Here is a 26,654-nt window from a genome sequence, read left to right as displayed (position 1 = left end):
CACATGAAAAATGAGCTATAGTAAGAGATTTAGAATACTATGGATTTTCGTTTCACTCTCCTTTGCATCAAACCAAATACAAAATAAATTCAACAACACTCAATTTACTCCTAACCAAACAACCCCTATGAGTGTCACTCGACTTCAAAGGATTTCAAAAAGCAGAGTTCTTTAGGCACTTTATAAAATATGTTTTAATAACCAAGCTTTGCTTCTTATGTTGTGAATGAAATTGGATTTAAGGAGATGAGCTCATAGTTTCTTACATCCAACCATACATAACTTAATGATAGCAGAGGCACTTATGAAAGCCCCAATAATGTCACCAAAAGGAGATATTATTCTGTGCATAGTATGTTATACATTTAAGTGTACACATTGCACATAATATGTTTATACATATTTAATATACATTATGTAAACTCATAATTTGGACGATTTTTTCCGTTAGGACCACGCACAGAATAATTTCTCCACTAAAAGAGCACTCCTAACAAATGACTATAGTTAAAAAAATTTTAAAACACGCAATGCAAAAATAATTTTTCTTATAGTTGCAATATTATACAACAAGAACAACAAGCCTTAGTCCTACTATGTGGGATCGGCTACATGAATACTTTTTTTTCATTGTGTCATGTTAAAAGTCAAATTATAGTTTAATGCTTCATTTGGGACAGCTTTTTTATTGCTTTCTAAAACGGAGTTATAGTTAAAAAGTAAAAAAAATTGTATTAAAACTCCGTTTTAAAAAGCAATAAAAAAAACTTTTCCAAACAAAGCCTAAATCTAATAAAAAAAAGATAATTTCTAATATTTTCTAACCAAGTCTTTTTAGGTCTTCCTATACCTTTCTTAACATAAGTCAAATCTAATCTCTACTTTCCTAACCAGGTCATCAAAAGGCCGCCATTTTATATGGCTAAACCATCTAAGGCGACTCTCTCTAATCTTATATTCCATTGGAGCTACTTCAACCTTTTCATGTATGTGCTCATTTTGTATCTTATATCTAAAGGTAAAGCAACTCATCCACTTGAGCATCCTCATCTTTGCAACACTTAACTTAGAATTATGCTTCTCTTTTAATAACAAGTGCAAGAACTACTGTAAAAAAAAAAAAACTAAAAGAAGTACTACAAACTCTTGCATAAACTAAAGCCATGAAAAAATATCCCATTAACTAATTAGAACTGTCTTTGATGGTGGCATTAATGATATTGTTAATTTGTAAGAGATAAATATGCATATTTAATAATTTTGATGTTATGAATCTTTCGTGCAAACATGCCAAAAATGTATTCTGATCTATATTAAAATTAGAAGTTCAAAAATCACTCAATTCATATCAAAAGGCAACACAAAACTTCAATAGCATCAACTGAAGAAAAGCAAGTTATGTCTCCAAAAAAAAAAAAAACGCAAAGCAAACTCGTAATAATAAGCCTGACAAAGTCAAATTCGATACTTTGAATAGAAAAAAAAAGAGTAGAATATTAAAGTTACTTTAATCTTCATCTTCTTCATCGCCATCACCACCAGCTGCCTTTTTAGCTGCAGCTCTCTGGTTCTTCCGCTTGACTCTTCCAGGACGGCCGCCACCAAAGGGACTGGTAAGTGAAAAATCAATGTGCTTAGCTGAGTCCACCCTCACCATGAATGATGGAATATTCACCACTTGCCTACCCACCCTACAAACAAAGGATCCAAATACTTTAACATACACATACAAAAGCGATGAAGAAGATGAAGATTAGAACTGGCATAAAACAATTTTTTCTAAGGTTCGAACTATTTTTTCTAAGTGGTATAAATTTCTTTCGGGAGAATAGTAAAACAATTTTTTCTCCAACCAAAATTCCTAAAAATTAGAACTGGCATACAATTATTTGGGAATAAAATGACCACAGCTATTTCTAAGGTTCGAACTATGGACACCCAGACCATAAACAAGGAATTCCAAACATTGCTTTGACCCACTCTCTTAAGACCGCTAGCAGGCAAAAGTTAAAACGAATTTGTCCTTCTTTGTTCTTTGTGCTGCCTAAAGCACAACCATTATAAAAATCATTAAAACTACTAGGTACATGTTTATATGCCATCAACATATGCTACTAAAATCTACCTAACCCAAAAAAGAAACAGCAAAACCAAGTATTTGCACATACAAACATCAAACTGTAGGGAATTTGATTGAAGTAAAATATATTGGTCGCAGTTTTTTATTAATTTTATTTGGGTGGCAGTATCACAACAGTAGTTAGGGGTGATAGTTTAGAAAATGGTTAAATATTTAGGAGCCTGAATCTAATTACTGTAAAAAGAGAGGCTTAGATTGGACTAAGCTTGCTACTTTTACTGATAACATCTCCCCCACCCCCCACCCCGCACAAAAAAAAATATTGGACTACAATTAGAAGTTAGAACTAATTTGTAGTTCTGAGTGATAACATCCTCAAAATATATATATATATATATAACAAAATAAAAGGCCATTCCACCGAGCAGCAATACTATCAGAATAACAAGTTGCTTGAGCTACACTGAATTTATCTGCGTCGTGCCTATTTTTCTTTTATAAACAAAGCGAGTCGAGTGAAAAAATATCATATAAAAATACAAACACTAGAATGAGCTTACATAAATATATGAAACATTCAAAAAATCATAAAACCTTTAGAAGGAAAGATAATCAAGTGTTTTTTTTCCAATTTTTCATAGTCAATAAACCATCAGAAATCTATAAAAATGATGAGTAAAATTCATGGCTGAAATTATTGAAGAAAATAAACTTGAAAAGAAATGGACATAATAAAGAACTTAACTAGCTTATACGAAAAACAAAAAAAGACAGCTTACAATACCGTAGAAAAAAGAAAGCCGGAATGAAAATAACTTCTAAAAAGTCATGTTTTATTGGGCAAAGAATTCCAGCATAAAATAAAGCCAAAGCCTCATGAAACACTCAACATAAATGTAGAGAATCATCAGACCAGCAAGAATATTGATAAAGATGACTAGCGTTTATTGATATTTTCACCTCGCTGCCCAAGAAGGATTGGCATCATTCCTCATTAGATTAATCCCTTACAACAACAACAACAAAATCAAGCCTTTATCCCACTATGTGGATTAATCCGTTAGTTAAAAATTAATTCTATTAGGGGGAGCTGGAGAGACAGAAGGCGATGAAAAGGGGTTTGGTAACTGAAGAAAAATCTAATAACGTACATCAACATTTGTAAATTTAATTTAGGTTCAGCCACAAAAAAATAAAATAAATGATTGCAGTGGTATAGTTGGCCTCTATTTGATTATTTTATTTGTAGCATATGGTTTTTGGGTAGTTTTAAAAGTTACAGTCAAGCTTCAATTTTTCAATCGTGATTGAATCTAGTTCCAATGAATTCAACCAGTTTTGGATAGTTCTTGGTCAAACCCGTGATCCTAAACAGTGCCCATCAATCAAAGTCAGCCAAAACTGAAAAACAATGGTTGACAGAAAAAACATTCGAAAGAGATCATGTTTCAACAATGCCTTGTCAAATGAGCATAATTCAAAACATCTACTAAGAAAAAGTTGTATGATATCTTATATTTCCCTAAATCCATCAGAGAAATAGGTCATAATTCATCAGAATAAGCATCTATAAAAAGTGCTCAGATGACCGTCATGAGATGAAAAACCATTCTCATCATGTGGTAGCCATAATAGAAAACAAAAGTGATAGAAATGAACAAATGCTAATGAGGACCACACTTCAAAATATATAATCCACCCACCTTTTCAGGAGTTTCTACCGTTTAAAAGTTTAGTTTTAGTCTTTTTGGCTTCTATTTCAGCTTATAACTTATTTATAACAAATGGCTATAGGTTAGGTTTAACTGTTACAGGCAACAGTCAATAATTTCCATCACGATTAAATCTGGTTCAAATGGATTCAACCAGTTTCGGATAGGTCTCAGGCGAAAAGGATCCTAAACAGTTGGCATGGATCAATTCCAGACAAATTTGAGAAAAAATAAACGGCCTATAGAAAAAGCATTAGAAGGGGATCAGATTTCAACAATGCCTTCTGACGAATGGTTCTGCACAACAGAACTCAAAATACCTAAAATAAGGAAATATTGTATGATATCTAATATATCCCTAAAGCCAATACAGAAATTGGACAACATTCATCAGAGTAAGCAACATTAAGAGTGCTCAGATGACCGCCATGATATGAAAATCATTCTCATCGTGTGGTAACTACAAATTTAAAAGAAAAGTTCGTAAAATGAAAAAAAAGCTAATTGGCAGCAAGACTTCAAATTATCTGCACCACCTTTTCCAAGCACCTATCAGAGTACTCAGAACTAAATCTGAGATAGCATACACCCCAACGAATTCTACAAAAAACTCATGACACGTCAACGTTTGATTAAGTGGACACTATTATCTCCTCCGCAACGTGTACGGACAGAGTCACATTTTAATTGTGGCAACTTAAAAAACAGATCCCAATAATTTTTTTGTTAACATTTATTTGGAGAGAGTGACACAATAAACCAGAATTAGGCAAAGTTTCTGACAAAACCGATGACATGTCAGGTCATTACTCATTCAGTCAGATTAAATTGAAAATGATAGAGCACCAAGGTTTCAGGTGATTCTGTATTTTGCAATGCCTTGACACCGATGCCCCGTTATTTTACTTTCTCGTATATATCATTGTGGTCAGAAAGGAAGACTACAAAATTAAATAATAAAACAAATTTTATTATAAAATAAATGTACTTACATTAGGATAGTATGCAACTTCATCAAGAGCAGATAAAAGAAAATTGATTTTTTTAATATGATTGAAAGCCTTTCTTAGAAAGATAAATATTCTATATATTCAGAAAACTAAATGGGTTGAAAAGAATACCAAAGAGATTGATAGTTTTGAATTTTAACTATGGTATTTAGGTAGGAATCGTACTAGAATGGTGTAAGTGTAATTATAAGAAGACCAAAGACATTGATAGTTTTGAATTTTAACTATGGTATTTAAGTAGGAATCGTACTAGAATGGTGTAAGTGTAATTATATATAAGAGTTTGAATGATAATTTTGTAGAAACTAATAGGATTAGAGATAAAATTATAGCTTTAAAAATTATTGTTGATAATAAGATTATTAATATTATAAATGCACATGCTCCTCAAATATGTTCAGATGTGTTCAAAACTAAAATTATGAATTGAATTAGAAGAATTAATACAAATGATACCTATTGAAGAAAGAGTTTTTATTGAAGGAGATTTAAATGAGCATATATTTTTGAAATGATAGAAGATTTTAATAGCATTTATGGTGACTATAGATTTGGAGCGACAAATAAAGATAGTATGATCATATTAGATTTTCTTCTAAATAATACCTCTTGAAGTAAAATCATATTGGTAAAGCGATGAGGTAGTATACTCATATTAGATTTTATAATTTTGTATTTGCTAATATCTTATTTAAGAAAAGAGAATAGCATCTCATCACTCATACGAATAGTTATAGTAAAACTCAAATTGATTATTTTATTATAAAAAAAATTATTTAGATTGCAAAGATTGTAAAATCATTATTTAAATTGCAAAGGTTGTAAAATCATTTCGAGTGAAAGTTTATATATCCAACATTGCTCATCAGTTTTAGAGTTTAAAATGAAAAGACCGAATATAAAAAATAAAGTAAAATATTGTCCTAGAATTAGATCTGAGCATATAAATAATGCAAAAAAAAAAAAAATTGAGATAAAACTCAATATCTTAAAATTTTGATTGTGCATGAGGAAAAATAGTTAGTTATAGTAAGAATGTTCAAAGTATGCTTTGTGTACGAAAAGAAAAAGCTCATAATAAAAAAAGTTGGTAGTGAAATCAAAATGTGCAAAAAAAATAAAAATAAAATATTTTGCTATAAAATTGATTTAGATGTAAAAGCTCAAAAAATTGAGAAATATATAGGACAAGAAAGGATTCTAAGAAATCAATATGTGATGCAAAAAATTTAACTTTTAATTATTTATATAATAGAATAGATAATAAGAATAATAAAAAAATGTATCTATATTAGTTAAGCAAAGATATTAGAAAAGAATTTAGTTCAAGGGAAATGCATCAAGGATGGACATCAAAGTGTTTTTATTAGAAAAGGATATTCAACATAGATAGATGAGATATTTCGATAAGTTTTTTAATGAAGACTGCAAGAATACGATTGACTTTAATAATCTTAAAACCCTAAAAGAAAATAGAATTTTTTGTTTTTGCCATCATACTAATAAAATTGAAGTTGGAGATGTTTAGAGAATAAATTGTGTAAAAGCAATATGACTTGATGATATTTCAATAGAGTTGTGTAAATGCTTGAGAGATGAAGAAGATTAAAGATGAGACAAGTGTGTGGAAAAGGAGTGTTGGTTCCTATTTTTATAATAATAAAAATGATGCATAATGCACCATACATCAAAAGTATGAGAAAGAGTAATTGAGTATAGGCTACGAAGTGATACTAATATTTTTGAAAATTAATTTGGATTCATGCCGGGTAGGTCTACTATGGAAGCTATACATTTATTCAGAGATTCAATGGGAAAGTTTAGAGAGAGTAAGGAGAATCTACATATGATATTTATTGATTTACATAAAGCATTTGATAAAGTCCCAAAAAAAGTGCTCATGAGGGTTTTAGAAAAGAAGGCAATTAATAATTTATATATTTGAGTCTTCAAGGATAGATATGCATGCAAAAGTTATTACTTGTGTTCAAACACAAGGTGGTCTGACTGAGGGGTTGTTTGGTTGGAGAACAAGTGAATGCAAAGTAAACTAAATACATTACATTTTTTTATTTTTGAAGTTTGGTTGAACACAATGTAAAGTAAGGTGAAACTCCGGTGTATTCTAAACTCTACGCTACAGGTATGGGTATTAAAACGAGTTTGCGGGTCGGGTTCGGGTCGAATCCGGATTGACCCGAGTTTAAACGGGTTGACCCTAACCTGAGCATATTTACAAACAGGTTATGAAATTTAACCCGAACCCGACTTGTGCCGGTTGCCCGGTTGACCCGTCACGACTCGAGGACCCGCTATTTTTCGAATTTTGGGCAGCCGCCAACCAATTCAAGGCATGTCGGGCTAGGCTGGGCGGCGGGCAGCTTGGCCGAGGTGGGTAACAGGCTATGGCCAGGCTGGGCGAGGTGGCAGGCGGGCATGTTGAGGCGACAAGCAGTTTAGGGCTAAGCTGGGCTGCTGCGTGGTGGACTGGTGGAATTCGAACCGGACGTGCGGCGTTTGTGGTGAAAACTGAAGGAGGAAATGCTGAGGCAGGTGCATGGGGCAGACCAACTCGAGTCACTCGATTGCTGGATTGGGCATAGTCGCTTTCACAACACGTAAACGGGCGGACTAGGACTTGCGTCAACTTCGGGTTAATTTCGGGTTGTCGAGCCAACCCAAACCCGACCCGATTTTAAAAACGGGTCACATTGAACCCAAACCTGACCCATCTAACAAGCGGGTTGACCCTAACCCAAATTTTTTTGGGTCGAGTTTCAAGTTTTTAACACCCCTAGCTGCATGCTATTTTTTTATTGTTTCTTCATCCTCAACTTTAATTTCAACACCCTTCACTCTCTAAATCCTAGCCATGCTTAGGGAATCAAAGAGAAAATAAGTAGTAGCAATGGCGGTCTGATCGCTTTGGCGATGTTTTTCGGTCTGGTCGCATCGGCACCCACTTCCAATTGCTTCAGCAGAAGAGAAAACAACCAGGAGAAACACATCCTCCAATGCTTCAGCTCTAGGATTCCTCTTCCGAGACCAACAACAACTCAGGTCAGGTTACTTCAGTGGTGCTCCTCCTCTGTGGTGTTTGGCTATTTTTTTTTCTCCCCCGATCTACGCCGACTTAGTGTTTGGCTATGTTTTCTTGAGATCTCAAGCAGAAGAAGCAATAGCATCCTCAAGATCTCGAATCCATACTGATTCTTTAGATGATTGAAGAACTGAGAGTAAGCTTTTATTGGTTTGGATCTGCATATTGGTTGTTTGTGATGTTGATTGCATTCACAGATTAATCGTGCTTAAAATGTCTCAAGTAGAATTTTACTTTACTCTGCTTACACTCAACCAAACAAAAATAATAATTCCCCTGCATTCATTTTACAGACAAGCAAACAGTCTGAAAGCATTTACCTCTACATTTACTTTATATTGTATTTATTTTTGAAAAAACCAAACAACCAAAAAGTACTTCTTAATTTTAGTTGGACTTAGAGGTGTAAGTAAGCCGAGCCGGCTCGTAAGCTGGCTTGAACTTGACTCGATAACAAGCTCGCAAACCGAGCTTATCGAGCCACGAGCTCGAGCTCAAACTCGAAAGTCGAAATCGTCTATTAAACAAGCTTGAGTTCGAGTTTGATGAGGCTCGACTCAAGAGCTTAAGAGCTTGCTCGAATTAATGTTTGTTTTTTTATTTAATAATTAATGTTTTATCACATTTAAAGTTTGAAAAAATTACATACAACAACAGCACAACTAATAAAAAACCCCCAAAAACTACAACTAATAAATAATGCAGCTTTACTTATTACTAAAACAGCAACATCTTCAAAGAAAATTATATAAAATAAGAAGTATACGTTCTTAAAGTTGCAGCCATTAATTATGCAGAGAGAAAAAAGCTGCAGGACTTTTCTCTACAAGAGAAAACTAAACAAAAAGCTTCTCCCCGTCGAAGAAAAAAAAAAACAAGTCTTCTTCTTCTACGGCTCCAACTATGATCGCATTGGAGGCTGACAATTTATTTATGGCAAGCTCATGAACTGGCTCGCGAACTTGTCTTTAATGCACAAGCCAGGGTCGAGCCCGAGTAGGCTCGACTAGTTTACACCCCCAGTTAGATTACATCAAGCTATGATGCACATAAATGGATACAGCGACACGATTACGACACGACACAGACACGGGACATGTCAATTATTGAAAATATAAAACACGGATAAGGGTTGGACATTGTATAATAAGTTTTATATTTTAAAAATAGTTTATAAAAAGTGAATAACTATAAGGTTACAAATAACTAAGAAATAATAAGTCATTTAACTAGAATTTGTGCTTCAAATGAATAATATTAGGAATGTCGGGAGTCGAGCATCAATGTAGTGTGTCAGGCATTGAGCGAAGGCGACAATGTTGTCGAGAGTCGGCATCGATGTTAAGCAGTAAATATTGGGCATTGATGTCGAGAGGGCGTTGGTCATCGATGTTAAGACAACGTAGGACAAAGATGAGTTGTCAAGTTGTGGGTGTAAAAATTGTTAGAATCGAGCATCAATGTCAAGATAATGTCAAACTTTGGCTTTAAGATGATTTTAAAATGTCGATGTTGTAACGACGTTAGACATCAATGTTGATATGACATCAAGCACTGTTGTGAAACCAAATTCACGACCTGCCAAATAGAAATGAAAATGGAAATATTCAATAAATGAGGTATTAAGCGTGGACGATTAATTTGATGGTGTGAAGAGGAAATAAAAAATTTAGTTTTTATATAGTAAATAAATAAAAATTTTAAATACTAGAAATTATATTTAAAAATTTTCATAAATATTTAGAATACGTGTCTAACATGCTTGTTCACTTATAAATTGAGCTCAATAATCAAAGTTTGAGCTTCCAAATGAGCTCGAACCCTTAAATTTTTTAATGAGTTGAACTCACGCTTAATAAACAAGCTTGAATCGAGCTCGGGCTCAGTAAAAACTAAACAAGCTTAGCCTATTTGGAAAAAAATCGGCTCAACTTGACTCATATGCACCTCTAGCTTTAAGCCCTTATGTTTTTTGTTTTAATCATGGATGTTCTTACGAGACATTTGTAAGAGGATGTATCCTAGTTTACTCATTTTGTTGATGATATTCTTTTTGTTGATAAGACTATAGAGAGGGAGCTAAAAGAAAGTTGAATTATGGAGATCAACATTAGAGTCTAAAGGTTCTCATTTGAGTAGATCTAAAACTGAATAAATTGAGTGTAATTTTAGCAGTAATAAATCTAATGGGGGGATTGTAATTTTGGGCGATCAAGTCATTAAAAAAAGTACATGTTTTAGATATATCGGGTCTATTGTTCAAAGTGATGATGAAATAAACAAGGATATTATTAGTATAATTCAAGTTGGATGGTTGAAGTGGAGGAATGCATCGGGCCTTTTGTGTGATAAAAAATACCCCTCAAACTTAAGGGAAAATTCTATAAGAAGGTGGTGAGAACTGCAATGCTTTTTGGCGTAAAATGTTGGCCATTAATGGAGAAGCATAAAATTAAGTGTTCCAGAGATAAAGATGCATAGGTGGATGTGTGAATTTACTTTTAGAGACAGAATATGAAACAAGTATGTAAGTGAAAAAGTTGGAGTTGCTCTAATAGTAGATAAAATTAGAGAAAGTTGACTTATAGATGATTTGGTCACATAAAATGTCGGCCTTCCGATTACCCAATTAGTAGAATAGATATATTAGATTTGACATATGTTACGAAAGGTAGAGGTAGACCTAAAATGACTTAGTTAGAAAATATTAGAATTGGCGTTCTTTATTAGATTTAAATGAGAATTTGACTCATAATATGACATAAATGAGAAAAAAAATCAAGTAGTTGGCCCCATGTAATGAGATAAAGGCTTGATGTTGTTGTTGTTGATTGACAACCTTTCATAATACTTGTCTCAAAACATCAAAACAAATAAAATGAATTTAAATTTGAATAATTACCATGGTTTTGAAAACCGGACCGGACCGGCCGGTTCGACCGGTTCAACCGTGAACCGGTCTTAAAACCGGTTCGGTCTTCCCTAAGAACCGGGCTGGCAACGAACCGGTCAAAACCGGTTTGAACCGCCGGTTGAACCGGCCGACCGTTGAACCGGTCCGTTTCTTAAGAACCGGCCGGTTCAACTAAAAATATATTTAAATATTTTTTTATATAAAATGTTTAAATAAATATTAAATTAATTTAAATAACATATATTTTATTTAATTAAAATAATTCCAAAAATTTTATTATATTATATATTAAATTAAATATAAATAATCTAGCTTACATGATGTCATAATACCATGAGAGCTCTTAACTCATGGGTACAAAGAAAGGTATATAAACAACACAACATAAAACTCCTAAGTGATGTGGGACTAAACAACTAAATTAAAATCGAAGATTGAAGATGTTTATATTTAAATTTAAAATTAGTAATTATTTATATTTAAATATATAACATAAATATAATAACTATTTATATTTAATTTTAAAATTATGTAATATATTATATATTTATGAATTTTGTTTATTTTTTAGTCTAAAAACTCTTAGAATTATAAAAATTTTAAGAATAAATTGTCATTATTATTATGTTAATTTTATTACTTTTAATTATATTATTATTTATTACGTCATCCGGTTCGACCCCGGTTCGACCGGTCGAACCGGTCGAACCATGAACCTCTCATTCTTCCGGTTTGTTGTCCGGTCCGGTTTTCACAACCTTGATAATTACTACTACTATAGCATTCCCCAAAAATAATGACTTATCTTAACCCAATTGTGGTGAAAAATCTATAAGGGTTGACAAGGTATAATCATAAGATTAGATTTCCAACATTAAATTTGAGTTTAAATGAAAAAACAATAAAAATAAGCATTGATTGTTTACAAATAGCCAAATTGAGAAGATAAATCCAAGAACATTTGAGAAGATTGCATGTTATTGCATGTTGGAAAGGTTAACAATAAGAATGAAGTTTAAGATAATAGTGGATAAGAAATAGAAATATAAAACAAGGTGAATAGGGTTAATGATAGGTGATTGTTACTAGATTATTATTATTGAGGATCTTATGAATGTGATTAGTACTTATGCTCCCCAAGTTCAATTAACAAATAGTTTAAAAAATATATTTTGGTCAAAAATGGGAGAACAGCAAGTATAGTTGAGGGAAAAAATTTATTAGAGATGATTCAATTGAGCTCATAAGTTCTAGTATGATGAGATAAAAGAAGAATCATAGTAGAAAGAAATAGGAGATAGAAATGCAACAAAATAACTTATATATAATTTCAAAGCAGCTTATTATCTTGCAATAGTGAACACAAATTTTAAGAAATAAGAATATTTTGTAATTACAAAGTTAGAGTAAACAAATCACATAAAATTTTTATTTAGAAGGAAAAAACTTCTTGCAAATATTGCAAGATGATTCTAGTTAAGACTCTAACAACACAATAAAGAGTAGTAAACATGGATATGTATGTTAAGAATATAAAAAAAAATTATCCAAAGATATGATTGACATATGATAAAGTGGGTAAACTTTAAAGGTGATAAATTGTTTATTTTTCAAGATAGTTTGCTATGAGAGGCAAATAGGAACTGCTTGGTTCAAATAAACTTCATATGGAGTACAATTACCATATTCATTAAGAAGATTTGCAAATACATTTTAGGAGAGTCTAAAGGCTAAAGCTTTCATTTATAAAAAGGCTGGTGTGATGGCAGAGTGCATAAACACCAAAAGTTATCAAGAAAAAGAAATGTGATTTTAAAAAACTAATGCAACATATGTTTATAATGATCATAAAAAAATAAAAATCATGTGATATGCATAATGAAATATCCATTGATACTTTGAAAAATATAAGGGGTATTATAGTAGTTTGATTAACATTTTTAATTGAATTATAAAGACAAAAAAATCAAATGATTGAAAAGAAAGCATTTAAATATCAATACTTAAAAACAAATGAGATTATCAAGGTTATGCTAACAATAGAGTAATCAAACTAATGAATCATACAAAGAACCTATGGACTATGGCACAAAGTGATGGAACATTGGCATTAAAAATTACATCGGATTTTGAAGAATCAATGTTTTTCCTTACCAATAAAATCTACTATATACACAATTTTTTTGTTAAAATTTTGAAAAAACTAAATAGCAGGTGCATGATCTTTATATAATTTAATTGATTTTGGAAATCATATAATTGAATATTATTACAATTGATTTGGACGCATTAAGAATGAAAATTTTGTGGCAAATACTTGTCAAAATTATTAAAACATGGAGCATTGCAAGTATTAGAATTAGTAGTAGAGTACTTGAAGAGTTTCCATGTATGATAGAACTATATTAATAATGAACATTGAATTCATATTGCTTTGCAATAGTTATGCATATACATATAAAATAAAATTAAAGAGAGATGTCTTGATGTGCGCTTTTTGTACAAGGTGTAGTTATATCAAATGAGACATGCTGAAACAAGTGAAAAACTAAAATAACTTAGAAATTATTCAGGGTATTTAATTAATAGAGAAAACAGTGAGTATATGGTACAAAAGTTTAGCGAATGTGATATCAACAATTATTAATAAAGAAAAGATGACTAGGTATGACAGATTTAAGTTTCATAAATCTATTACATAGATGAATAAGGATATGAATGCGGACAAGATTTCTTGCGTAAGTATGTTTGGTTAAAATGGAGAAGTGACTCAAGGATACAATGTGAAAAATGATGGATATCATACAAATTCAAAAGTAAATTTTTCCGAAGATCAAAACCAGGCCATCAATATTGTATGGATCTAGTTGTTCATTTGTTCCTATTTTTAAGAATAAAGGTGATGCACAAGATTGTGCGAATTATAGAGGTATTAAGTTAATGTGTCATACTTTAAAACTATGGGAGCGAGTTATGGAGCATAGGTTGCGGCGTGATACTTGATGTTGTTGTTGTTGTTCATAACTCATTTATATCCAAGTTGAGTGCCACGGAGAAAATAACGTTAAGATAGATTGGTGATTTAACTAAGAAAATAACGTTAGGATAGATTGGTGATTTAACTAAGAAAATAACGCTGAGATAGATTGGTGATTTAACTATGAAAAATAACCTTAAAAAAAATTAAATTAGAGGAATAATTAAATATCATTTATATCCATTAAAGATATTTGAAAATAGACGTTAGATCGAAAGGTTCAAAATGCACACAATAAACAAGTGAATAAAATTAATAACAAATGATTAAAAAAAAGGATAGATCTAAAATAACATGAATATATGTTATTTTAATTAATTTGTGAAAAAATGGTTTTGACCTCAATAAGCACTAAATGTAAATGCATGAAAAGAATGAATCCTTGAAGCTAACCCCAAATAGATAGAATAAGTATAATTATGATGAAGATTGCTTCATTCAATCTCAACTACATTACTAAAATTCTAATAAATTTTTTTTTTAAAATTGATGTCAAACTTTAATTATTTAGATTGTAAATGTTGCTCCAAGCTTGGATAAAAAATAAAAATATGTTGTTGATTACTATTAGGTCAATGGTCAATCATAAAATTTACATCGTAATTCATGATATGAAACAACAACAACAACAACAACATCAAGCCTTTATCCCACTACGTGGGGAAATTTTATTATATTATATAGTAAATTAAATATAAATAACCAAGCTCACATGATGCCATAATTCATGATATGAAACCAAGCAAAAAAATAGTTGGAATAGGAGCAACAATAGTAATAAAAATCCTAAAGCAGACACTTAATTTCAATAATCTATTCTTGTTTTTGGCATTAAAATTTTAATTACATTATTATACTATGATATTCAATGATTTAATTCTTGACAATTGACCCCAAAGTTGGCATAGAACAACAAGTTGAACTCAAAAACTGAAGATCTGACATCTTTGAAACGTGACATAAGGTTTTATAACTTTACATGAAAACATTAGACCTTCGAAGAAAAAATAGAACAAGGAAATGTTCGAAAGATAAGAGGCATGATTAGACAAACAAAGACAGTAGATGAAACGTAACTTTAGAATTTGTGGAATCGGAAAGTCTAAGTCAATATTATTGGAATATCAAATAGTCCCCAAATATGATAGGCTTTAATACCTTGAATTTATTCTACAAGAAAAAAAAACAGAACTTCCAGAACAAAAGTCCAATGGTTAAAACGAAAATGAAATGATGAAATTTCATGTTAAATTTCTCACAACAGCAATTAAGACCAACTAACAAAATGGTTCCGAGTTCACTTCAATAAAAAAACTTAATAATAGCAATATTAAGTGTGGTGAATGATAACAATAAGGCGGATCTTTGTCAAAACTATAAAGTGAGAAAAAAGAGTAGCGCTAAATAAAGTGAAGGAAAAAGAAGGCGAATGAAGCAAAAAGCACTCACAACCAAGGTTGGTAAAAATCAATAACTTGGAAGGGTGACAGAAAAAATTGTTGAAATAAAAATGCTAAATGAGTAATAAAATATAAACAATGCAAGAGAATTAGCATACATTCAACTCATTATGAATGCAGAACACCAATAAATGAACATGACTAAAGTAAGGATCACGCAGGTGATCATGCATGTTTGTCATTAAGTCAAATATAAATGATTCATTAAGGAAATTAGGAAGAATGACAGAAGATCCTAAAGTTAGTACGGAGCATGTCAAGTTTGTATCAAATAGAATATTGATCATGTGGATATCGGATGACTGAAAGGCGTAAAAAACAACTAAGCATCAAACTACCTCAGGTAAGGAGAGGAAATAATCCCGAAAAGAAACAAAGCGATGTTTAAATTATAAAAACCAAAGCATATATACCGAATGTGGCGCTGCCTAATGAGGACCCTGGCATGGTGAATGGACTTTGCCATTCCAGACTTAAAGACCTGGGTTTGCAGCCTGCGCTCGAGGAAGTTCTCGACAGTCAGAGCCAAGACATAGTCGAGCTTATTCTGACCCTCCTCCAACAGCCCATATCTAAACATCCGGCGAAGAAGAGCCTCACCCTCAAAAATTCGCTTAGGGTTCTTCTCATCAAGTGTCAGGAGCTCCCTCGCTGCATTACGGATCCGGCTCAGCGCATACTGAACCCTCCACAGCTCCCTCTTGCACCTCAGTCCGTACTCCCCAACCAGCTTAAGCTCCGCATCCAGCCGCTCCTTCTCGTACGGACGACGGGGCTTTTTGAAAGTCTTCCCATCTAAATGTCACGAAAAAAAAGCACGCCGTTTTACCAAATCAATGAAAAGTTTCGCGATACAAATCAAAAAATTATTTGCAGGCACTTGATCGGCAATCCATTGATATGCCATGAAGCAAAAACACGCAATATCAAACGTCCGGATCTCAATGAAAAGTCAGAAAGATATTTGAAATCCCAAAAGCAGGGAGGACATCAGATCTCAACTCAGCGTATTCGGGAAAACCTAAGATCATTCTAAATAAGGGAGAACAGAAAAAGGAAGCAACATAGAATGGAGCGTCGGAAATCAGATCATCCAAGATTAGTAGGAAGAAAATGGAAAGTGAGGAAATAGCATAATATAATCGAAGGGCAGATATAATGAGAAAGATGCTTACAGTTCCTGTAGAAGCTAACGTTAACCATGGCTAACTCTCCTGCTACGAAAAACTAAACTCCGAAGCCGTCTACCTTATGGAAGAGATGGAGGCGCAAACGGAGGCGGAGATTTGCTATCTTTATAATGCTCGTCCCTTCCCGATAAAAAAAGCCCTAACCCTGACGGCCGAAGCAAATAATGGGCCAAATAGGCCGCAGCAGCCCAACTATGAACCCAAAACTTGTAATCAATTTGTGTACCGCCAAGATCTTGCATTTGTGACCGTACGATACGCTACCATCAATTTTTCAGCATTTTGGATGGCCAAAAAAATGACGAAAATTAAAATATTATTTTAATCATTGAAATTTACAAATATTAAAGCAGAGAATCTAGGCAATTTTTTTTTTAGACATTTAGGCCATTTAAAGCAAACTCACACACACAACGCATACACATAGACTCGAACCCTGAACCTCTTAGTTAGAAGCCTAAGCTCTCAACCAATAGACCAAGGAGAGTTGTGTAAGCAGAGAATCTAGGCAATTCAAAATAGATTGATATTTGCATTTCAAGCATTTCAAATTATTATAATTTTCTTTTATATAAATTTATACCACAAATCATTATAAGTCATAATTCTTTCCTTGTAAGTTATAATAATTATATTAATAAAGAGCAATATTTTCAACAAAATCCCCCTCATTACATGAAAAATAGTGTCATATGAATTTTTATTTAAAAAAGAAAGTTCAAAAGCTAAATTTTAATTAGATTGGTTCCAATATTAGTAAGTAGAACACTTGAGTTACAAAGATTATTTTCTCAAATGTTGATAAGACATTATGAAGTACATATAAGGTGAAAGTAATCAATTTCAATTTGCACGAATCTATGAAATAGACTTGTCAAGCCAGATGCCAAATTCTAAAATTGAATGTTAGAAATGCTCTAAAAGCAGTTTGGAATGTTCTAAATAGCAATGGGAAGTATATTATGGAGAGAAGTTTACAAATAATAAAGCTAATTCACCCGATAGCTCCCACCCATTGAATGTTTGGAACCATAGCTACATGTATAAATATACAAAAAGACTGAACAAAAGCTGACAAAAATCGGAAATCTAAACTTCAAATAATTGCACTAAGCGAAGATGATTGATGAGATCCAATTTCTAACATATGATACATCTTCTAGAACGATACTTATTTAAAAATTCTGATTACACAATGATTGCATTAGCTTCAGAAATGATTTATGAATTATACTCACTATTATTCTGATTTTATACAACAACAACAACAACAACATCAAGCCTTTATCCCACTACGTGGGGTCGGCTACATGAATCCTTTTTCTCCATTGTGTTCTATTAAAAGTCAAATTCTCATTTAAACCTAATAAAGAAACCAAAGTTTAAATCCTATTATTCTGATTTTATACAGATGTAATAAAACTAAATAAAATATTCATATGTGGCAGAATTTAAAAATATATATATGATTTAAGAATGGTTATAATATAAAAACAATTAGAATAACATCCATAAAAGATGAGATAATGAACAATATATTAGGTGATGTAAAATCCAAACAACATCTGAAATTTTAAAAATGACAAAAAACTGCCAAAACAGAACAATATTCATCGAAGCGGTGAAGACATGATAGAGAAGATGATAGAACCGCCTGCGGTAACGCCCAATAATTTGAAAACACAATACAAAAATAGCTAGCAAGACTGTCATAATGGATCCGGTAAAGTCGGTTGAAAACTCATGGATTGGCTGCAGAAATCTTCATCCGTGGGAATTCCTTCTGCAATAATACAACACAAAACAACTGCAATTAAGAATGTCAGCTTCGCTTAGTTGCCATCCTCATCATCCTCATCTTCTTGCTCATCATCTTCGTCGTCATCTTCATCACTACCTTTATCCTGAAAAATATCATAAAGAACATCAAACGGCAGTCAATGGTGAATTGAATTTATTGACATTGTTTTGCAATTCTAGCTGGGCAATCAGAAATGGCGATTTCATTCAGGAAAATGACATTTCATAGAATCCAACAAACTATTATTATATTCTAACATAAAATGATTAAACGACAGAATAGTACACAATGAAACAAGTCACCAACCTCATCGTCATCCTCATCTCCTTCAAAATCTTCCTCATCAGCTTCCTGTAAAAAGGGAAGAAATTGCTTATAAAGGTTGTATAAACATCAACTGGGAATCATATGATGCAGCTAAAAAACCTGCGGAGAAAAGAGCAAAGGAAAAGATCAAGAAAACTTACATTGTTGAAATACCTGAGCGGATTAGGCCACAGGTCTTCTTTTATAATCTCAGCCACCTAAACATTTGCGAGCGCAGATATTAGGGAACAGAGTTTAGGTGTAAGAAGTTGTGCGAGAAAGTTGGGGTTTCACGATGCTACAAAACTCTAAAAAACTAAAATCCACTACCGTAGGTAGCTACTGCAGCAAACTGACTAACCTCGTCAGAAATCCCCTCTGAGAGACTTTTCACTTGGGTTTCATCAAACCAGCTAAAAAAACTGCAATAATAATAAGATCAGAATGAATGACATTTTTTTTCAATAAAACAGTAAATAAAATCATATTTATAAGCACATAAAAGAGTTAATTGCCGATTTGAGTCCTTAAAATACCAAAAAATGATTTACAATAAATCAATATGACTAGAACTAAAAGGAAGCTAAGAAAATAAAGTATCAGCTAGCCCAGATTATAAAGAATTCTGTTAGAGAGTCGCCTTATAAATAGTTTGGTCACATAAAACGTTAGCCTTCCAATGACCAGATTAGAAGAGTAGATATATTAGATTTGGCCTCTCATAAGAAATGTAGAGGTTGACCATGAGAATTTAAATTATATTAGAAATTATTTTTGTTAGACAATATTAGAAATTATTTTTTTTAAATTATATTTAAATAAGAATTTCACTCTTAGCATGACACAATGAAGAAAAATTATTCATGTAGCCAACCCCACATAGTGGGATAAAAGCTTGATGTTGTTATTGTAAAGATCATTTCATGCACAAGTTAGCAATTGAGATTGTAGGTGGATAAGAACTGAAACCAAGTGAAATCTCCCCATTGGAATGAAAAAGGGAAGCTCGGAGGACAACCCCCCTCACTTAAAAAGGAGAAAATAAGATTTAAGTCATTCTAGTTTCCCTACAAGGGAGTATTTATAAATACGAGGATGAAGGGCAATGAATTGTTTTTTCCTGGATGAATAATGGATAAAGAAGACACCTTTTTTTTAAGTTCTGTACTAGATGAAAATTCCCATGGCTAAAGGATATATTGAACTCCCAACTAACTCGCGCTTTAAGAAGAAAGAAAGCAAATTTTCAAGATCCATGCCACTTTACCGTAGAGGTAATGGATAAGAGGATAAGTCCTCAAGATTTGAGATGTTTGGCAAATGCTCGGAATTACGTTGTAGGATGAACTACAATTAGTTTCCAAGATCCATGTTCGAATATATGTTCATATTGTGAATTTGATAAAAGGGCTTTAACACATCTTAAAAGAACCATAATTGATCTTGAGAATTTGATAAAACGGCTTCAACACATTCTGAATGAACCATAGTTGCTTCGTTCTACTCCCATTGCATAGAGATTGCAGAAGCATTAATCTTGGCACCAGAATCAAGAAGAATGGGATTAATTGGTTCTTATAGTTTTATAAGGATGTCTCAATTGCCACCTTATTTTTGAATTTTGTAATAAACAACCCAAAAGAATATAACTTTCATAGGAGGGTGACATAGATCATTTCATAAGTCTTAAGTCCTTCAAATCTATGGGTTTAATAAGCTCGCTTTTATCAACCAACAACCGCCCCCAAAATATCAATGTCGTCATTGTTTTGGAGATGCAAATCAAGATATCATGAGTTGACCCTCAAAAATGTGAATCGTTGTAGATAAAACTTGATTCTTATGTGTAGGAAGCTTGTTCCATGTCAATCTATAGATGGTCCTTCATTTTAACATATATCATGTTAAGTGGGTCAGACATTAGGTTTGGCCCAATGAGCCTATTCCTTCTTGGGCTCGGACTTGGTCCAAAATCAATTAACAAGTGGGTTGATTGCTTCATAGAGTGATCTTACGAACTTGAAAGAATCTTACCTTAGGATGGCCTATTTTATGACTTATTCTTAGTGGGTTGTGATGCGGGTAAGGCCTGCAAAGACGATACTTTAGGGCTCATTCTTAAATAATTTTGAAACGATGGTAATGGATTGCAAAAAGAATGCAGGCACGATGTACAAACCCTTTTAAATGAGGTGTGGCTCTTTGATTGTTCTTTTTCTTTTGTCAACAAAGTGGTTCTTTATTATTAATTTTTTTCCAACAATCTATGATCCTGGAAAAGTATGCTCTGCTTCTTAATGCTATACAATCAAGCTGTAAGTCACATCTTGGGTGTCGTCTCTATCATATAGAGAAGATACTCACCTTTCTTGCTCAACAAACTTAAAACCTAAGAAGTATTGTCAGCCTTGGCATATACCAAAATATGGTACTATAAGTTCAACGTAGGATTCTCCCTCATCATAGAAGAGTGTAGTTCTCATCTGTTATACTAAGACTAGGTCCATACCTTTGGTTTGCAAGTTTCCCTTACAAATGTTAACCAATGATTGCTAATGAAGATCCTCGTCACAAGACTAAATAGATTAACTGAAAAGATGGAACCACTTAATCGAGAGCATCATCCCACTTGATAGGATAGTCCTAACTTTCTTATATCCACTCATTCCTTTTTCACGCATAGATGTCTCCATATGGCATTGTACATCCAATCTCCTATAGCTCTCTGAGGAATCACAAATCCTCCTTTCACATCATTTTAGACATCCTCCCCATTTCCATCCTTTACAGAGCCTTACAAAGTCCATTCTAGCTTTAGCTTAATCAGACATTCATTCATTCTACCCAATTTGAATACAAGCATTGACTCCTTAATCGAGAGCGTTCTCAAACAAGCTTAAAATGTAATTAATCTTAGAGCTTATTCCTTTGAGAAATAATGACCCCCATAATTAAAATAAACCTTATTTTGAATCGCATTCCTATCAGGGGAAATATTTGAGCCTTACACACTAAATATGTCTTCCATTGATTCCCACATACCTATACAGCCTATTAGTCAACTATGTTCAGTTCTCTACTGCAGCGTCCTAGACATCTTTTGAAGCCCAGACATGCAATTAAGATCAAGCTATAGCACAACATGTGTCGATGTAATTAAATCCTTCTTAGATTGATCAAGTCACAGCGCAAACATTCAACAAAAGGCCAAAGAGCTAACTTACAAATCTTATCATTTCAAAGAACCAATGGCACTCCGATCAATAATAAAGATTAAAAATGAATAAGGTAATTAGCACAATCTAAGATTGGTGTGAGGTGTGATCGTTGATGAATCATTAAATCTTAGCAAATGCTTTAAGATTTGTTCATAATTTTATGAATTTCGTGAAAGGGTCCATATGCCTATTAACAAATTTGATGACCATATTTATAGATATCATCCTCCATTCTACCCACAGTACACGGTGATTCAAGCACGAACTCATACTTGTCAACGGCGAATGGCACACCACGGTGCAAAGCTCCATGTGGAGCTATGGCGCATAGTGCGTCATTTTAAACTTTGCGTCGTGGTACGTCATTCGTCATTAACAAGTATGATTTTTCAAGAATAAAGTGCCAATCAAACTATTGGATAGACTACTACGATAATAATTGGATGCATGCATTTAATAAACTAAAGAGAAGGAAAAATAAAACTAGCCTTTCTTCAGCAATAGGGCGCTTCTTCCCCTTCTTTTCATGGGAAGCACCATTGGCAATACCCTTCAAACATTTAAAAAAAAAAAACAGGTTATAATAAACAGTAAAAGGATGAGGACATAATTTATTAAAAATTGTACTTACCATTCCCTCCTTCCACTTGATAGTTGTTCCAGATATGTTAGTAGTTCCATCTTCAAAGAAGGTGTACGTTTTTGATAGCTTTGTCTCTTCAAAATATGGATTGTTGCTGAAGTTCTGCACATCGTCAAATCAAAATAGTTAGTTATGAATTAGTATAAAACAAGCAAAAGACCAAATATCTTGAAACTTGTGCGTTTAGCACAGGTAAGATTGAAAACTCACAAAGGTTATGGTGTATCCTGATTTTAAATCCTTAGAATCCTCCACATCTAAAGATGACAGGTACTTGAAAATCTATTTTGATGCAAAAAAATAAGTTAAAACTCAGAAATTTCGGAGACAAAGCAATTCAATTAAATGAGAAAATGAGATAAAAAATGGCATAGAAAGTTTTAAATTAAACAAGTTGATACAAATTTAAAAAATAAAAAACATGTTTTTACCTTCTGGTCTTCTTCGCTAAGAAGTTGACCAAGCCCCGGATGACTCATAAACTGCAAAGAATAGAGCATGCAAGAAATGATCAAGCAGCCGCCAGCAGAGCACATCTCTAAATCAAATATCAATTTAAATTATGGCATTCCACGTACAGCAGTCAACCAAAAGTCAGGAATAGATTGAATGATGTCATTTCTTCTCTTATAGACAGGTTGGCGTATCTCATTAAACTTCTGCTCCACTTCCAAAACCTTATCACTTGCATCCTCGTTTATCTGCCGCATATATATCAAGGAAATAGGAAACTACAATCATAAGCGTGAAACAACTGGCACTCCTAAATTCAAACGTGAAGTAAATATCTAGGTTACAATCAAAACAACTAATTATGGCTACAAGAAATAACATTTAAAAGCACTATGCTTGTCTGTCAGCATTGGAATGCATATCAAAGTAATTACATTAATGGCCATCACTATGACCACAAGGTTTTGTAGGCTTTAAACTCTAAAAGCATAGTGACAACATGGCTATTTATACAAAGAGCATGTTAAGAAGTGAATCAAAGGTGATCAAAGTTGGGCATAACACACCCAATAGTCCAACCTATTTAAAACGCAACTGCTTAAGTCTATGAGAGAGGGTCAAACACTTCGTACTTTCAAATCAACATTTTTAACTTTTTCGATGTGAGACTAAACAAAACAGTCTCACATGTCCTATCAATCTCCCTACTCAAGTGAGTGATCTCCGCATTGGTTATCATTCCTAAAACAAATTTTTTATTTTTTTGGTATCATCAACTACATGGAGCATACATCAAATTCACCCGCTCTTAAATCTATCTCAACAACAATAGAAGCATCCGGGACCCATGGAAGCCAAAAACCACATGAACCACCTTATATGACATCTACACCAACAAAATTTTCACTTATTTGATGTGTTACAAAACTTAATACTCTTATTTGTCATAACAATATCCCCATCAAATGAGGGCTCTCCGTATTAAACATCATACCTTTATAAATTTTTTTTTCTAAGCACCATCAAGTATCAAGCATCAAGATCTCAATTAGTCACAAAGTCTATGAAGGAGTCATCAGGTCTTAAAACTAGTTTGAAGATGGTAGAAGTGATGGGAACTAGAAAGTTTAAAGCCAAATGGATAACACAAAAGAAAGTAGAATACGACTCGATCCAAAACTTTAGTAAGCAAATCACCAAATAACATTAAACAAACTGAAATCGTTTTATAAGAAGAAAGAAAATCAAAAGAAAATACACTCAAAACAACCAGCTAGTGGTCACCTCACATGTAACGATAAATTAGATAAATAGAATGTTCAAGGACATACAAACCAGTAGTCCACCACAGCAACTTGGATCCAACGTCCGCCACAACTCCTCCAGCAAATACCAATAAAAATCGACCAACCAACACAACTCTCACTTTTAGAAGAAGGATACAATGGAGTGAAACATGTGGAGATAAGAAAGGGTTAGAAGACTTGGAAGAAGAAGCAAGTAGGGAAGAAGTAGCTCTCAAGCTAGAGAAGAAACCCTCGGGTTTTAGGCTATTTTTCTTTTTCCAAAAAACTGCATACAGCCCAAAACTCCCCTATAAATAGGAAAGAAAAGGAGGCCAACAGCCAGCCACAACCGCCCCCTACAGCTAACCAAAAAGGGAGGAAAAAGGTAGCACTAAAGGCACGGAAGAACCCACCAAAAAAATCAGGAAAGCCAAGGGACAGCAACAGAAACCGAACAACCAAGACCAGGGAAACCGGGAAAGCCATGGAGCAGCAGTAGGAACCAAACAGCCAAGGCCAGGGGAACCGGGAAAGCCAGGAAGCAGCAGTAGGAACTGAACAGCCAAGGCCAGGAGAACCGGGAAAGCCAGGGAACAGCAACAAAAATCGAACAACCAAGCCAAGGGAGCAACATGAACCCTAAATAGCCAGGCCAAGCAGTTCAGCCGCCCCCATCAAACCCAAGTCAGCCCAAACACAAATCACCCAAAGAGGCTAGCACACCAAAGGAAAAACATGTCCAATGAGCACCTAAACCACACATGATCATCAGTTGCCTTCCATCATTGGGTAAACAAAAATAAAAACTCAAAAATTACAATAACATAAAATAAAAAAAATCATGATCATGAAGAATTGAATGCATCAAGAAGCAACAAAGAGTCATGGGAGGAATAAATTGCATGAATCACTAGATTCCAACCGAACCACCCAATGCTCAAACTCATTTGCCCCTGAAAATCTGAAGAACACTAATGAAGGCCAACCAGTTGACAACTCTACACCAAAGTATATTGCAGTCATCTAATATGGGACAAAAAACAACACTCTCAAGTATCTTACAAGAGCAACATTTCAGGTGGCAATAGCGGGGCAGCCTCCCATTCCCATTAAAATAAGATGAATGAATTCATCAAACATGGTAAAAAATATTGAGAATAGCAAATGGTTAGAAAGTTTTTGGCATGAAGCAATTTGACATCACAAGTGAAAAGATTCCATTGTTTTTTTACTACAAAACATAAAGGGTATTTCAGCCAATGTGCTTCTCCATGCAAAGGCTGACCATCCCCAGCAGCAACTGCTAAAAAATTGTATCTCATATCTCCAATTATTCATCTTTCTACAAGGAACATTCATGAAATTGGGAAAAAAGCCTAAAAAGGGCAGTTTATCCAGTATTAAAATTATCTTTCTCTGCAACAGCGAATGCTAGTAAAAATAAATCAATATAAGAAGGCCGAATAAATTCTTGAACGAGAAAATGTTCATTCGAGAGCATACACTTTATTAACTGGAATGCAGCACTTGCAACTCCATTTCCCTGAATGCATAGAGGGTTTGTATAAATTTATCTGCGTTTATTTATATTTTTCCATCAAGCAACTCCTGACCTTTTATTATAATGTGGAACAAACTCACACACGGAAAATATCCATCGAAACCCTAGGTCATTACAACATCTTAAAATAACATGATTGCACAATAAAAAAATTCATAGTTAAATCTCCACGCTACCAAAAGAAAGAAAAAGAACCGAGCTTGCACATAAAACCACAACTCGTAAAGAGAATTCAGAAAGTTCTACTTACCTTTTCGAGCTCATCCTGCACCTCCTGCAATTTCTCTATAGAAAGCACCAGCTCCCCGTCGATATGATCTGCAGCGTCTTCAATCTCTTGCTCGGAAATTTTCGACCTCTTCCCCTTGTCAGCCGCCATACTCACCACTAAACCCTAACCCTGAACTTATACAAAATACCAACTAGGCCAGTTTGCATAGGAGAAAACGATAAAGAGAGTTGAAGAGAGGAGAAGGGTTTTAGGTTTATATGCCGCGCCCGCCCCAAAAGGGGCTCTTTTCGGTATATATATGGGGTCTCGTCGAGTCGCGTCATTTCATGTAACCTTACCACCGCTCCTTCTTCCGAAAAGAAGTGAGGGAGGAGCTCGATTGGTTGGAAGAGCGAATTCTGGCTCCAAAATTGGTGGGAGACGAGAGTTCCACACATAAATAATTAATTTAGATCAAATATTTTTTAATTTTTTATTTGATGCTAAAATAAAATTTTAACATAAAATAAAAAAGAAATTTTAATCGGCATCATAAGATGGAAAATATCTATATCAATTATTATATATATCTTATTTTATAAAGGATAAATTAAAGAAATTAACTTATAATTATTTTAAAAGGACATAATTTTAATGACTTTTATATATCTA

At 33.3% G+C, this 26,654-nt stretch overlaps 2 protein-coding genes across 2 annotated transcripts; both read right to left on the bottom strand.

Moving 5' to 3' along the window:
* Positions 1–1,326: 1,326 nt before the first annotated feature.
* LOC110108632 (40S ribosomal protein S9-2) lies at positions 1,327–16,649 on the bottom strand. Its single transcript, XM_020839354.2, has 3 exons — positions 16,489–16,649; positions 15,727–16,108; positions 1,327–1,691 (listed from the first exon to the last, which is right to left on the bottom strand). The coding sequence occupies exons 1-3, from the start codon at positions 16,514–16,516 to the stop codon at positions 1,508–1,510; spliced, it is 594 nt and encodes a 197-aa protein (XP_020695013.1). The 5' UTR covers positions 16,517–16,649; the 3' UTR covers positions 1,327–1,507.
* A 1,366-nt stretch (positions 16,650–18,015) lies between these two features.
* On the bottom strand, positions 18,016–26,287 carry LOC110108625 (NAP1-related protein 2). Its single transcript, XM_020839344.2, has 10 exons — positions 26,022–26,287; positions 23,050–23,172; positions 22,903–22,953; positions 22,682–22,753; positions 22,460–22,573; positions 22,317–22,378; positions 18,972–19,032; positions 18,772–18,828; positions 18,611–18,655; positions 18,016–18,407 (listed from the first exon to the last, which is right to left on the bottom strand). Exons 1-10 carry the CDS (start codon positions 26,148–26,150, stop codon positions 18,336–18,338), a joined length of 786 nt encoding a protein of 261 aa, XP_020695003.1. The 5' UTR covers positions 26,151–26,287; the 3' UTR covers positions 18,016–18,335.
* Between the last annotated feature and the right edge of the window lie 367 nt (positions 26,288–26,654).

The sequence above is a fragment of the Dendrobium catenatum genome, unplaced genomic scaffold (assembly GCF_001605985.2).
Source record: "Dendrobium catenatum unplaced genomic scaffold, ASM160598v2 original_scaffold_185271, whole genome shotgun sequence".
Taxonomy (NCBI): Eukaryota; Viridiplantae; Streptophyta; class Magnoliopsida; order Asparagales; family Orchidaceae; genus Dendrobium; species Dendrobium catenatum.
This window is presented reverse-complemented; position numbering and strand designations above follow the sequence as displayed.

What these genes read in the sequence shown, in the direction of transcription:
- LOC110108632 (XM_020839354.2), bottom strand. Translation starts at nt 16,516, where the DNA reads ATGGTTAACGTTAGCTTCTACAGGAACT. An exon ending in CGTTAGCTTCTACAGGAACT is followed by an intron (nt 16,109 to 16,488) that starts GTAAGCATCTTT and finishes CGTGACATTTAG; the next exon opens with ATGGGAAGACTTTCAAAAAG. An exon ending in ATTAGGCAGCGCCACATTCG is followed by an intron (nt 1,692 to 15,726) that starts GTATATATGCTT and finishes CTTTGTTTGTAG; the next exon opens with GGTGGGTAGGCAAGTGGTGA.
- LOC110108625 (XM_020839344.2), bottom strand. Translation starts at nt 26,150, where the DNA reads ATGGCGGCTGACAAGGGGAAGAGGTCGAAAATTTCCGAGCAAGAGATT. An exon ending in CTGACTTTTGGTTGACTGCT is followed by an intron (nt 22,954 to 23,049) that starts GTACGTGGAATG and finishes TATTCTTTGCAG; the next exon opens with TTTATGAGTCATCCGGGGCT. An exon ending in GAGATGAGGATGACGATGAG is followed by an intron (nt 18,408 to 18,610) that starts GTTGGTGACTTG and finishes GATATTTTTCAG; the next exon opens with GATAAAGGTAGTGATGAAGA.